This window comes from Nicotiana tabacum, chromosome 19, assembly GCF_000715075.1.
Source record: "Nicotiana tabacum cultivar K326 chromosome 19, ASM71507v2, whole genome shotgun sequence".
Classification (NCBI taxonomy): domain Eukaryota; kingdom Viridiplantae; phylum Streptophyta; class Magnoliopsida; order Solanales; family Solanaceae; genus Nicotiana; species Nicotiana tabacum.
The window spans coordinates 11,967,782-11,982,321 of record NC_134098.1 but is presented as its reverse complement, the minus strand read 5'-3'; the positions used below and the strand labels follow the sequence as shown (position 1 = coordinate 11,982,321).

Genomic DNA, 14,540 nt, shown 5'->3' with positions numbered 1-14,540 from the left:
CATCTACCTTAGCATCCGCACCCGGGCACAGCAAAGTTGAAGGAACAGAGCATCTGATGCTGAGAAGTTCAAGCTGAGGCTGACGCAAAGCATCCAGCTTAACATCAATCCCTGAAGCAGACTCGGAAAAAAAAAAAGAAAAACTTTAAATCACGACTTTTGTATACAAAATATAAGTCAAAAACACCTTTTTAGGTCATCTAACATACTTGGAAGCAGAGAAAAGCCATCAAAGAGTTCGGAAACCACAAAATTCGTCTTTTCCCTTCTTTTATTATTTTTATGTATTCTTGGGAATTGATTGAGATTACTGCCATGACTATGCGTGGCTAAACTCGTTTATTCTAAGTTTATGATTTTATATGAATGTTGATATTCAGAGATTGATTTGGCAATTTAATTTATCTTATTGGGTTGTTTATTCATATCCTGAGTCTAATTATTTTACTGCTTAGCTAATAGTGAAATACTATATATGAATCTTGAGTTGAACTTGAAAGAGCTAATTCTTGATTGCAATAGGATTGAATAGAGTGCGATCTTGAACCTAGTCATTGGGGAATTGATTTGCGAATACAGATAAAAATATACCTATTTGCCGTGCTTAGCCAATTGTACCAGAAATTATTAATGCGTTCTTTTTATCTCTAATCTCATAGGAATATAGGGGTTATAATAAATTGAATAGGCGAGTAGAAGTTGTCAAATTTCTACGAGTATTCTTGTCCTTGTAGGTTAATAACCCAGATAAATTAATAAATCCAGTTAATTGAAAAATTCAATATGATTGTTACTTAACTATGACCCTGGAATATTATTTCTCATTGAATTCAACCTTTCGTGCTAAGTGTGCTAGTTATTTAGTTCTTTTTTTAATCGCAACTCTAGTTCGTATAATTAGTTAAATAAAAATTATAATTACTTTGAACTTGTTCTTGACTCTATAAATTAGAACTTGCTAGATTTAGTTGATAATTGATCACAAATCCTCGTGGGAACAATACTCTACTCACTCTTTATTACTTGATTGACCGTGTATATTTGCATGTGCGCTTTAGGATAATAAGTTTTTGGCACCATTGTCGAGGACTTAGAAATTAATTGTTCTACTAGATTAAGCTTTTACTCCTCATCGTATTAAGGTTTTAATCTTCTTTTTGGCTGGGTGTTTGATCTCAGGTACTTTGCTTGAATGCGACGAGTTAGAAGCAAGGATAGACTATAGAATTTTGACCTAGAACCTGAGAGAGAATTTCGCAGAAGGTTGAGAGAAGATCGAGAAACAAATAATCTATAAGTACTTATTCGACTTCTTGTTGAAATGGCGGATGAACACCCTTTGGCAGTACAAGAGGTGGCTATGCCCAATATTGCTAATGTCACCTCCAGTATCATTAAAGCTAGGATCACTCGGCATTTCAGGGTTAAACAGAGCATGATCCAGCTACTTGATGCAAATGGACAGTTTATGGGACTACCACACGAGGACCCCCAACAACATATTCTGAATTTTCTAAAGATTATTGATACTTATATCACTAATGGGGTGACGTTCGATTATGTCAAGCTCACATTGTTCCCTTTTTCTCTGTTGGGAGCGGCCAAGAGGTGGTTAAAATCTGAGCCAGCTAACTCTATTGCATCGTGGAATGATTTGGCTCACAAATGCTTGGCTAGGTTTTTCCTCCTGGTAAAACCGCAAAGATAAGAAGTGAGATAGTTGCATTTAAATAGAGAGAAGGTGAATCACTTTATGCAGCATGTGGCGATTCAAGGGCCTGTTAAGAGACTATCCACACCATAACCAAACCAACGAGGTACTGGCTCATACTTTTATTAAAAGTCTTCAACTTGAAACAAAAATAGTGGTAGATGTAGCAGCAGTTGGTCAAGTATTGGAAAAGAGCTTTAATGAGATTTATGTACCGCTGAACAAGTTTTCCAAAAGCAACCCAGATTGGCAAGGGGAACACAGGCAGACATAGTCCATAAAGCTATCGGGGTACTTGAATTGGATATTGTATCATCATTATCTACACAAATAGCATCTTTAGCAAATCCAATCATCAAGATAAATATGGCTCAGAACTAACAGTAGTTCCAACCAATGCAACATGTTCAACCAGTACAACAGGTGCAAGTGTTCTATGAAGTCTGTGGCGAGGGCCATACCAGTGATGTATGTCCAGTGAATCTAGAGTCAGTTTACTTTGTGGGGAAAGCTAATAGAGGCCAAGCTTATCATAATAAATATGGTAATACTTATAATCCAAATTGGAGGAACAACCCAAATTTCTCTTGGGGTGAAAATCAGGGTACTCAGAATTAGTTCAAACTACAAAGTTAATAACAACAGTTTCACCCATCACAAGCAGATCAGTCTACAAATTCGATGGGTAATATTGAGGAGATGCTCAAGAAGATTATGGTTGATAATCAGAATCGGGCTACTACTATTCAAAATTTAGAGCGACAAATGGGGCAACTTGCTAGTTCCCAGAACACCAAACCAGCGGGAGCATTACCTAGCAATACTGAGGCTAATCCTAAGGCTCCTATTAATGCTGTGTTACTGAGGAATGTGAGAGAATTAGAATATGTACCTTCGAAGAAGAGAAATCAAGTGACTTTTAGTGAAAAGCAAGCCACCAGAGAAGTCGAATCAGAAACTACAAAAGAGTCAGAGAAGCCATTTGAAGAGGCTGTGGCAAAGAAACCACAACCAATAATTGCAAAGCCACCACCTCTGTTCCATCAAAGATTACAGAAAGTGAAGGATAATGCAGCGTACAAGAAGTTCCTTGATATTTTGAAACAGGTGCAGATTAGCATCCCATTGGTGGATATTTTGCAAGAAGTGCCAAAGTATGAAAAGTACATCAACGAAATTGTGGCAAACAAGTGCAAGTTGACTAAATTTGAGACTGTAACACTCACTGAGGAGTGTAGTTCCAGGATTCATAATAAGTTTCCTCATAAATTGAAGGACCCATGAAGCTTCATAATTCAAATTTCAATTGGGAAACATGTGGTTGGGTAAGCATTGTGTGTTCTTGGGGTGAGCATAAATCCGTGGTTGACGTATGTGAAGAACAAATAACTATGAGAGTGGGTGACAAAGTGGAGGTTTTCAATGTATACCGAGCACTCACATTTCCTGCACACTATGAAGAATTGGACATGATTACATTGCGGATGATGAATTAGCAAGCACAATACCTTACTTGGTGTCTGAAGATCCCCTGGGAAGATCTTTAATTGGCGAAGACGAAGAAGAGGATGAGCTGGTGGATGAAATTGTACAAGTTTTAAACATAACATGTCAATATGTCAACGGGTTGAAGAGATTTGAGGAAATTGACAGGCCATTGACATTGACACCACCTAAGTTTTTTATTATGGAGTCTCCAAAATTAGAGCTCAAGCCTTTACCTTCTCATTTGCGATATGCTTACTTAGGTGCTTCGGAATCCTTATAGGTGATTATCTCATTTTCATTGTCATATGTGCAAGAAGACAAGCTGCTTCGAGATCTGAGGGAACACAAGGGGATATCGGCTGGACTATTGCTGATATCAAGAGGATCAGTCCATCATTTTGTATGCATAAAATATTCCTGGAGGATGGACACAGACCCAATGTGGAACATCAAAGACGATTAAATCCCATTATGAAGGAGGTAGTAAAAAAAAAGACTATTAAGTGGCTGGACACTAGGATCGTATTTCCTATTTATGACAACAATTAGGAGAGTCATGTGCAGTACGTGCCGAAAAAAGGAGCCATGATAGTTGTGGCAAACGGGCAAAATGAGTTGATACCTACCAGAACGGTGACGGGCTGGAGAGTATACATTGATTACAGGAAACTCAACAAAGCTACGTGCATGGATCACTTTCCTCTCCCTTTCATTGATCAAATGCTGGACAGGCTAGCGGGACATGAATATTATTACTTTCTTGATGGTTACTCCGGTTACAATCGGATAGTGATAGCACCAGAAGATCAGGAATAAACTACATTTACTTGTCCCTATGACACCTTCGCCTTTAAAAAGATGTCATTCGGGTTATGCAATGCAACAATAACTTTTCAAAGGTGCATGAAGGCCATCTTCACCGACATTGTGAAGAAATTCGTGGAGGTATTCATGGATGATTTTTCAGTCTTCGGGTCATCCTATGATAATTGTCTGATGAACTTGGAGTTGGTGCTAGCACGCTGTAAGGACACTAACCTAGTGCTTAATTGGGAGAAGTGACATTTTATGGTTAAAGAAGGTATTGTATTGGGACATTGAGTGCAGGTTGCTGGAAAAGAATGCCACATTCAATTTTGATGATGCCTGTTTAAAGGCATTCGAGGAGCTGAAATTGAAGTTGGTGTCCGAACCAGTCGTTGTGGCACCTGACTGGAGTCTGCCATTTAAGTTGATGTGCGATGCGAGTGACGTAGCAATTGGGATTCTGCTTATACATAGAAAGAACAAAGTGTTTCATTCAATTTACTATGCCATCAAGACCCTAACTAATGAACAACTCAATTACACCACGATGGAAAAAGAATTGTTGGCAGTTGTCTATGCTTTTGACAAGTTTCGGTCCTACTTAGTCGGAACACATGTGATAGTTTACATGGATCATGCGACGATCAGGTATTTATATTCAAAAAAAGATGCTAAGCCGAAACTAATTAGATGGGTACTTCTTTTGCAGGAATTTGACTTGAAAATTCGTGATCGGAAGGGCACAAAGAACTAGGTGGCTGACCACTTCTTAAGGCTAGAAAATCATGAACATGTGGAAGATAGAGTAGTGATTAAAAAGACATTCCCAGACGAGAAACTCTTTGCAGTCACATATGATCCGCCACCATGGTATGCAGATTATGTATATTTCATAGTAAACGGAGTACTTCCTCCAGAAATGCCACCTGAAGGGAAAAAGTTGTTCCTACATGACGTAAACTATTATTTTCTAGGATGAGTCGTTCTTGTATCGACAATGTGCTGACCAACTAATGAGAAGATGCATTCCGGTGAAGGAGGTGGAGCATATTTTGTACGAATGTCACTCCTCACCCAATGGGGGACATCATGGTGGTGATAGAACATTCGCAAAAGTTCTGCAGCCGGGTTTATATTGGCATACTCTATTTAAAGATGCCTATTCATTTTTAAAGAAGTGCAATCGATGTCAGAGAACTGGAACTATCACTAGCAAGAATGAGATGCCGCTCACAAACATTCTTGAGGTGGAGATTTTTGATGTTTGGGGGATCAATTTTATAGGACCATTCTCATCGTCTAGAGGGAACAAATACATCTTGTAAGCGGTGGATTACGTGTCTAAGTAGGTGGAGGCCATTGATTTATCTACTAATGATGCGAAAGTGGTAGCTAAGTTTTCCAAGAAGAATATTTTTTCACGTTTCAGGACTCCTCGGGCCTTAATAAGTGATGAAGGTACGCATTTTTACAATAGACTTTTGAACAACCTTCTAGATAAATATGGGGTCAAGCATAAAGTTGCCACTGCATATCACCCTCAGACGAGTGGGCAAGCAGAGGTATCAAATAGATAAATAAAGCAAACTTTGGAGAAAACAGCCAGTGCAAATATGAAAGATTGCGCTGGAAGGTTTGATGACGTTCCATGGGCGCATCAGACTGCATATAAGACACCTATTGGGACCTCGCCTTACAAGTTGAACTACGAAAAATCATGTCACCTTCCAGTTGAGCTAGAACACAAGGCCTTTTGGGCCATCAAAAAGCTCAATATGGATATGGAGTTGGCAGGTGAGAAGAGACTGCTCAAACTCAATGAGATAGATGAATTCAGGCTAAATGCATCTGAGAATGCCAAGTTATATAAAGAAAAGACCAAAAGGTGGCATGACAAGCATATCAAGTATCACTATTTTGAGTTGGGCCAGTTGGTATTGCTATTCAATTCCAGGTTGAAGTTGTGTCCTTGAAAATTAAAATCGGGATGGTCTGGACCTTTTGAAATAGTGCGTGTGATACCATACGGGGCTATAGAGTTAAGAGCGCCAGATTCCGAAAGGACGTTCTTGGTCAATGGGCAAAGAGTCAAGCGCTATTGGGGTGGTGATGTGGATCGTAACAAGTCCTCAATTGCCTTGAAAGATGCCTAAAAATTGGTATCGTGTCGCGATGTTAAATCAAGCACTTCTTGGGAGACAACCCAAGCATTTTATTTTGTTTTCATAGTTCCTTAATATTGTTTTATTTTGTAGTAATTAATCTTTTATTTGTAGGTTTAATAAAAACAAATATTCAAATATGGGAAAACAGGGTGGATGCGTCGGATCTCCTTTCCTGCCAAAAATGAAAGGGTCCAACTGCTCAAGGCAGTGAAGTGTGGCCATAGCGCAAAGGGCCGCATCCATGAAAAATTGGGGAAACCACCTGGGACGCATTGGGTTCAAGCTCGCGTGCATCAGGTAAGTGTTATATTTTAACACTTCACACACTTAAAACCCAAATCCTTCTCCCACTCAAAATCCAAATCCTTCTCCCACTCATTTCCTCTCAACCCAGACGCAACTTCACCAATTTACACCACCACTGCCTCCAACTCCGACGCAGCCAAGTATGTGCTTCATCCTATTCTTCTCTCTCCTCCCTCTTCTATCTTTAGGATCAGCAGAATCCCACCCCCAAATTCCCCTAGGATAAGTCACTTTCAGTGAGTTCTACGTGAAATTGAAACAAAACTTTGAATCACTTTGAGGCTTTGCCTGTATTGGTTGTTGGTTCTTGCAGTACATGATGATGAAAAACTACAATTCCTGAGAGCAATTATGGGAGGGTAATGCGCATGCTTATCAGTGAGAGAAAACTAGTCAATACCACTGCACCCCACATGTTCGACAAATTGCCCCCGAGGTAAATTTATACGCCGTTGAAGTCTGAGTAACTGAGAAACATTAGTGTATGCTAGTGATTAAGTGTGGGACTATTTGAGTGATTTTGGACTGTCGTGTTAGCGTGTTGGAGTTACAGATGCTCGCCATTCTTTCCACTCTCGTTTGAGGCATCAAATGGTAGTTAGGCTTTCGAGTAACCAATTTTCGGGCTGAATTTCATACAATTAAGTAGATGAACTTGTTATATGACGAAGAGATTATCAAAAGTTAGTTCTTAAGAGGATTAATGCACCATGACATTATGTAACTATATTGTTCGAGGCTTAAACTCTTTGTGCAATTGCGCCGTGCTTCTGCAATTGTGAAAGAATCAATTCGTAAAGAATGTTAACCATTGTAGGTGATTGGAAGTACATTTACGCACCTGCATAGGATTGCATCCTTGTGCATACTGGGTCAATAATTGGTTAAGCAAGTTGTCCAGCGAAACTAAACTTGAAAAGCTGACTTGCGATTGAAAATCATAGGCAACTTTTAAATGAAATACTTGATGATATAATTGTGAGAGTGATTGGGATTGAACCCTTTTTGAAAAGATGTTTTATAGCTGAAGTTGTAAGGTCCTAGAACTAATACCAGAACTCTTTATTTTGCAGGTACATAGGTTCACAATAGTGGCAACGAGCAAAACGTCTAAGCAATAAGAAAGGGATAATGACAAGCAACCACCCAAAAAGCCTACTGGAAAGGCAACAGGTGTTTAAAACCCACATAATAAGAGGAAGAGGACTAAGAAACCGAAGGCACAGCCGACTAGGCAATTGCTTGGTGATCTTGAGCAAGAAATAGAGGAACAAGAGGAAGAACCATTGGTCAGGAGGAATGCTAATAGGGGTACCACAAAAATATCGCAAGGGCCGCCAAGTAAGGGGATATAGTTTAGAGAATATATGACGAAGCAAACAAAATCCAAATACGCAAAGCAAGTTGATCCAAAAGATAAAGGAAAGCCGAAGGCTACTTCAGAATATGAGTCCGAGACTGAGTCGGACTATGAGCTAACAAATTTCAATATGAGTGATGAAGATGAGGGTGAGCCACTTGACCAAGCTTATTGGGAGGAGAATTTTATGAGTGAAAAAGCATTCCGGGCTTTTGAGAAAATCCTGAATTCCAAGAAATACATTCCAAAAAAACCAATCAACTTTGGAACACTGAAGAAAAATTACCCAGACTTTCTGAAATCACTTCGAGATGTGCAACAATAGAGATCTATCTTGAAGGGCCACGACAAGGGCAATCTTACTATTGTCAGAGAGCTCTATGCCAATTGGCGTCATTCGCGGGCAACATTGTGAGAGTACGAGGGGTGGATATCAATGTCTCAGCTTAGGCTCGAAACAGGTTCTTAGGGGTGCCACATACGCCAAAGGACATGTATGAATCTATATGCAAAGAGCTCGATTACTCACTTGTTCAGTTTGTCCTATGTCCTACCAGGAAAGATGCAAAATGGACGCATGGAAGTGTTGATTACCATTCTTTGGCCAAGGAGTTCATGAGCGCACTAGCACGTGTGGTGTTGAATTTTATATGCAATCGCCTGATGCCATGCCAACAAAACTCATGTCACTCGATACCGAGCACTAGTGTTGTATGCTTTATTGGAGGGGATCCCGCTCAACTTAGGATCTATCGTGCCCGACCAAATGCCACGCGCCAGGATGAACTATAAGTGGAGGTTATTTTATGAAAATACCTTATAGGCTTATTTGACGTAGATGGGTGTGCCACGGGACAAGGAGAATGATGGCATCGAGGCCAAAGCTCCAGGACTATATGATGCTACTGTTGTCCAGGAACCAAACAAGGGGAGAACTTCTAAATTCACCACTCAATAGTTATTTGAGCATATTAGAGCTGAAATGCAAGAGAACATGGCCGAGTTGATAGCAACTCGTGTAGAGTTGAGTGCTACTAGAGGTGAGTTGAAAGCGACTCGTGCAGAGTTGAGTGCTACTGAGCAGGCTACTATAATAAGGGAGGTATCACTATTCCTCCGTTCTTTATTTGAGCGTACATACATAGATATTTCGCAGTTGCTTGTACCATCCAATACTGGACCATCTACTTCTACTACTACTATGGTCCCAGGGTCTGTATCCACCATACCCACTAAGACCACCGTGTCACATTCTACAGATATAGCTCCACCTGGAGTTGATAAAGCCGTTACCGAGCCCCCAAGTCGTGAGGGTGTTGTTGATATTCCCTAGGGGGCCATGATAGAAGTCGTGGATGCTTCGAGCACTCACTCGATTGTTGCTACTACTTCTATCCCGTATGTTTCTACTAGTGCAGGCCCAACTTCCCAGACCACTGCTTTTGATGCTCCTCTACAGACCACGGAGGATCCTTCCACATCGACTTGAGGGAGTTTATTATCACCCAACTCTACTTTATTTGTGTGCATTGGGACAACACACGATTCTAAGTGTGGGATGGGGGTTATTCATTTTTTGTAGATGAATGCACTATCTTTCTTACTTTTGATATTTTTGGGACTGTAATATTCACTGAATTAATGGTCTATAATAGTTAATAATTTAGTTTATGAGTAGTAATTCTCGGTATCCGGTTGTTTCTATTTGTAGTAAGTAGTCTTATAATAGTTGGTAGCTTCAACTTACTTAAAAAGAAAAACAAATATAGATAATAGTAGACTTTCCCAATGACGGACTACCAGGACAATTTTCTTGAGGGATTGAGGTCATTAGAAAAATACAAAAAGATTTCATTGTATTCTTGGCATTAGTATTAGTATTAGGAATTTTGGAAAAAAAAAGAAAAAAAAGCACAAAAATATTTTCTTTTTTGCTTTAGGTAGTTAGCTTAGGTTTAATCTATTAGGCAATAATCCCCCTTGATTTTTTTGGGCATCGGTTCTTTCCCAAGGGATGAATTCTTGAATCGGGTATTTTTTTTATTTTTATTTTTATTGTAATGTATGATACAACGACTCAGACGGAATTCGGCACACTTCGTGACTTGTTTGATACCAGTAGAGTTAGGCCTATGCATTTGTATTAGAACTTTCCCCATGAGCTTTTGAGAACTGTCTTGAAAAATGAAAATAGCTTGTTTTGTGACGCTTAAGCTCATTTTCTTTACTCTTGTGCTAACAGTTGTGCCTTGTGCATTAAAATTATGTCTTAACTCTGTACTTGCTTTGATTGAGAGTTGTAATGTAGCCATCCTAATTGAATACTGTGCCATTATGTGGTGAGATTTTTGTGTTATTTCATGTAGTGCATTTGTGTCTAGAACTTGCCATGCATGTGAGTTGAAGTGAAATTCTAGGTTTTGCTAAGTTTAATAAGTAGTTTTAGGTCTTCCTTGACACGTTTGAGATTTTCTAGCCTATCCTGTGTTATTTTACCCTAGTCACTCCGTTGAGCCTAATTCCCTTTTATTTGTAGCCATATTACAAGCTTTGAGCTTTTTGTTGTGCTGAATTATCTATCTTTTGAACCCTACTTCTTTGAGAACTTATAAATGCATAATGAGCTAATAGCTAAAGTTAAAGTAGAAGGCTGGTTGAGCTATGAATGGAGCCATTTAAATGTGGAAGGCTAAGGAAAAAAATGATTTGCAATGAAGAAAGCAAGTTCTTGAAATAAAAAGAAGAAAAAAAAGAAAAAAATTGCATGCGAAAAAATGTGTTGAGAAAGAAATAAAAGAAGGCCGTCCTTGTTGCTTAAAAGTGAAAGAAGAGAAAAAACAAATAAAGGGAGAGATTGGGTGTTGAGAAAAATTTATAAAAGGGAGGTACTTGAAGAACAGTAAGTGCGCTATTATGTATTATGTTGTAAGTGCTCGGGGAAGTTTAGTCACTATGATCCATATTCATCCTACCCGTTCCTTAGCCTACATTATAATCCTTAAAATGTCCTAATTGATTTTAGACTGAGCAGGTCTACATTAGTAGAGATTTACCTAATGGGCAAGCTTATGGTACCTTTTGTGCGCATGCGAACTTCTTTGAGAGAGTGAGTGATTTCTTTCATTGTTTGAAGTCCTTAAATTACGTTTGAATTTTATTTGAGTGTGTGGACTATCTCTTTTTATTTTGTGGTCATGGAACATGTTTCATGATAGATAGGTGACTTTATTAGGCTTTTCAGTTGTCACGACCCAAAATTCCTCCTTAGGAGTCGTGATGGAACCTAGTCTCTAAGACTAGGTAAGCCTAACACATACTGAGTTATTAACAGATTTAAACCAATCAACCATTAAACATGAACCAGTAATTGTTATACATAGCTAACAACCATCAACAAATGTATAATATCCCAAAATTTGTAGTACAAGTCATAAGCTCTACTGAGTTCACTAAAAAATCTCTAAGTACAAACTGTTCCGGAATAGAAATACAACATAAGGTGAATCCAAGACCTACGAAAGGGATGGAAGGTATACCTTGAAGTCTCCACAGTAACTCGCAATCAACTATCTAACGACTGGAACACTTTGAGGTACCTAGATCTTCAAAAAATACGCAGCAAGTGTAGTATGAGTATACCACAACGGTACCTAGTAAGTATCAAGGCTAACCTTGGTAGAGTAGTGAAGAAGTGGGGTCAAGATACCTACTATACATAAAAACATATGCATGGTATTGATATAATCTAACAATGAAAAATAAAGGCAGATAAAGGACGATAAAGCAATTTATTAATACAAGGCTAACAACGATAATAAAGCAACAAATGATTGTAAGAGAGTACATGTGATAAAGACAACATGTAACCAAGTAAAATCAAAACACAAATGGAAGGAAATAAAGAAAACAAGAACAACAACCGTTTAACTCATCAAGCTTTCAATAATAAAATGTACAACAAGAATCATATCGAAGTACCACGCCTCACATTCACATTTCACAAGTTTCCCAAATCATGAACCATAATCACATGGTATCTAGGTCCACATTATCAATCACAACTGCACGAACAATCCACGTGCTATACAGATAACTCACGTGACAATATAATTAACAATAACTTCATACATGCGCGGACATCTCACGTGCCAACAGTAACAATATCTCATATCTGCATGGACAACTCACGTGCCAACAAAAATAATAACTCATATTCGCACAGACAACTCACGTGCCAACAGTAATAATATCTCATATTCGCGCGGATAACTTACGTGCCAATAGTCCAATCCACGCATAGAAGACAAGTATACAAAAATGCATGTACATACTCAATAAACATCAACAAGAATACAAAAATGCATGTACATACTCAATAAACATCAAGATTCATACTTTTTGAGTGATATAGGTGACATGTTACGCTGTCTGCTTGTGCAAGTGTACTATCACAACACAAGTCAACAGATAAAATCAGAGGCACCGAGTAGCACTTTGAAAATAACACAAAATAACCCGTAATATGCATGACACGCACAGATAGGTCATACCACCACACAAATATCATCAATAACAATACCCCCAGGCTATCACAAATCATCCCCGACATAACCCACCTTGTCTCGCCGCGTGCGCACCAATAAAGTAATTGCCCATCTTGTCTCGCTACATGCACATAATGATTATCCCACCTTGTCTCGCCACATGCGCATACGCAACATATATAGCCCACCTTGTCACGTTGCATGTGCAAATATCTATAATAATAATAGCACGGATAACTCACGTGCAGACACCCCGACAATCCTCTCAACAATTCCACATGTGCCCAAAATAATATAATAACATAATATAATAACTCTACCATATATGCCCATATGCCACAACATTTTCATAACAATAATTCCAATACCACAACCACACATAACCCACGGCTCAACAACACTAGGTACAACAACAACAATAATAACACAAGAGTACTGCAAGTAAATCAATACAAGAATTATAACAACACAATGAAATGGGAGAATAAGCTCAACAATGAAAGACATAACGAGTAATAATGACCTTAAATAAGTATAACTCAACAATGAGAGAGATAACATGTAACGACTTTAAATAAGAATAAGTCAACAATGGAAAAGATAATATGTAACAATGACTTCAAATAAGAATGACTCAACTAAGAAAGAGATAACATGACAGTAAAAGTGGCAACAACTTCAATTAAAGCATGTAAGGGTAAATTTATCGATAGATGATATAACATGATGGGGAAACTTTAATTAAATGTACCTAAGAAGCCTAAGGGTCTAAACCGGTCAAGTTTCCATATATAAGGTCGTGTACACACTCGTTACCTCATGTATACATCTTTTACATAATTAAATAGTGCAATCAAAAAAATCCCTACGGGGTAGTTCCCCCCACACAAAGTTAGGCAAGATACTTACCTCAACTAGGCCAAGTCAATACTCAATAATAGCTTTTTTCCTTTACAATTCACCTACGCTCAACACAAATCTTATCAAAATCGACTTAATAACGCCAAATAATATAAGAGAAACCAATTTCAATAAGTAAAGCTATGATCTTTATACAATTTCTCAAAAGTCAATGAAAGTCAACCCAAGGCCCGTTCGGTCAAAACCCGAGTCCAAGGGTAGGTCTTGACTACCCATAACCCATGAGTCTATATATGTATTTTGTTTCAAAATCCGAGTCCAATTTTACTCTCAAATTCTAAATTTTTATTTTTTCAAAACATAGACCAAATTTTTCTAATTTCACTTTGATTCTAATAACTTTTATGTTAAATCTCATATATAATCATGTAATATAGTTAGAAAATGGTCAAAATCACTTACCCAATGATTATGTATGAAATCACCTCTCCAAATCGCGTCCAATCGAGTCGAAGGTTCAAAAATATGAAAAATGAGACGAAAGTTTCATCTTCCAGCCCTTATGTTCAGGCGCAGGTGTGGCAAATGCGATATGGGATTCGCAAATGCAAACCTCGCAATTGCGAAGACTGATCGCAAAAGCGACATCCATCACAGTCCTGCTAAATTCGCAAATTCGACATTTTAGTCGCAAATATGAACTATGAACCTTCACAAAAGCAACCTTTTTAGCTGCAAATGCGAACAAGCTTACCCCAGCCCCCATCGCAAAAGCGTACATTTGTTTGCAAATACAAAACTGTCAGACTCCGGTGATCTTCGCAAATGCGACACACTCCTCACAATTGCGAAGGTCGCAAATGCGAATAAAATCTCGTATTTGCGAGACCTGTAGCACATGTTCAAAAACCAGCAAAACTAAAACTCTTCCAAACACTCAAAAAATGCGTCTGAAACTCATCCGAGCCCTCGAGGCTCCACACCAAAAATCCTCACAAGTCTAAAATAAATATACGAACTCGCTCACGCGATCAAAATAGCATCTGAAACCACGAATCTGACATCAAAAGACATGAAATTAACATTGAAGCTCAAGAACTTATAAAAACACAACCACGCGTCCGATTTCTATGAAATCAACTCGGAATGATGCCAACCTTTGCAAAAAAGTTCCAAATAACAAAACAGACCTATTCCAAGTCCCAAATACCAAAATCTGAACCTGATAGCCATAAAGTCAAACCATATACAAACCTAAGAAATTTCTAAACCTTCAAATTTTCAACTTTCGGAAAAAC

The 14,540-nt window shown here is 38.4% G+C and overlaps 1 protein-coding gene and 1 long non-coding RNA gene across 2 annotated transcripts; both read left to right on the top strand.

Moving 5' to 3' along the window:
• Positions 1 to 5,619: 5,619 nt before the first annotated feature.
• LOC107817258 (uncharacterized) lies at positions 5,620 to 5,979 on the top strand. The gene has a single exon (XM_016643059.2). The coding sequence runs from the start codon at positions 5,620 to 5,622 to the stop codon at positions 5,977 to 5,979; it is 360 nt and encodes a 119-aa protein (XP_016498545.2).
• Positions 5,980 to 6,493: 514 nt separating this feature from the next.
• On the top strand, positions 6,494 to 9,515 carry LOC142173348 (uncharacterized). The gene is made up of 3 exons (XR_012703113.1): positions 6,494 to 6,617; positions 6,791 to 6,913; positions 7,551 to 9,515. It is a non-coding gene; the product is annotated as an uncharacterized LOC142173348 (long non-coding RNA).
• Positions 9,516 to 14,540: the final 5,025 nt, after the last annotated feature.

What these genes read in the sequence shown, in the direction of transcription:
- LOC107817258 (XM_016643059.2), top strand. Translation starts at nt 5,620, where the DNA reads ATGAAAGATTGCGCTGGAAGGTTTGATGACGTTCCATGGGCGCATCAG.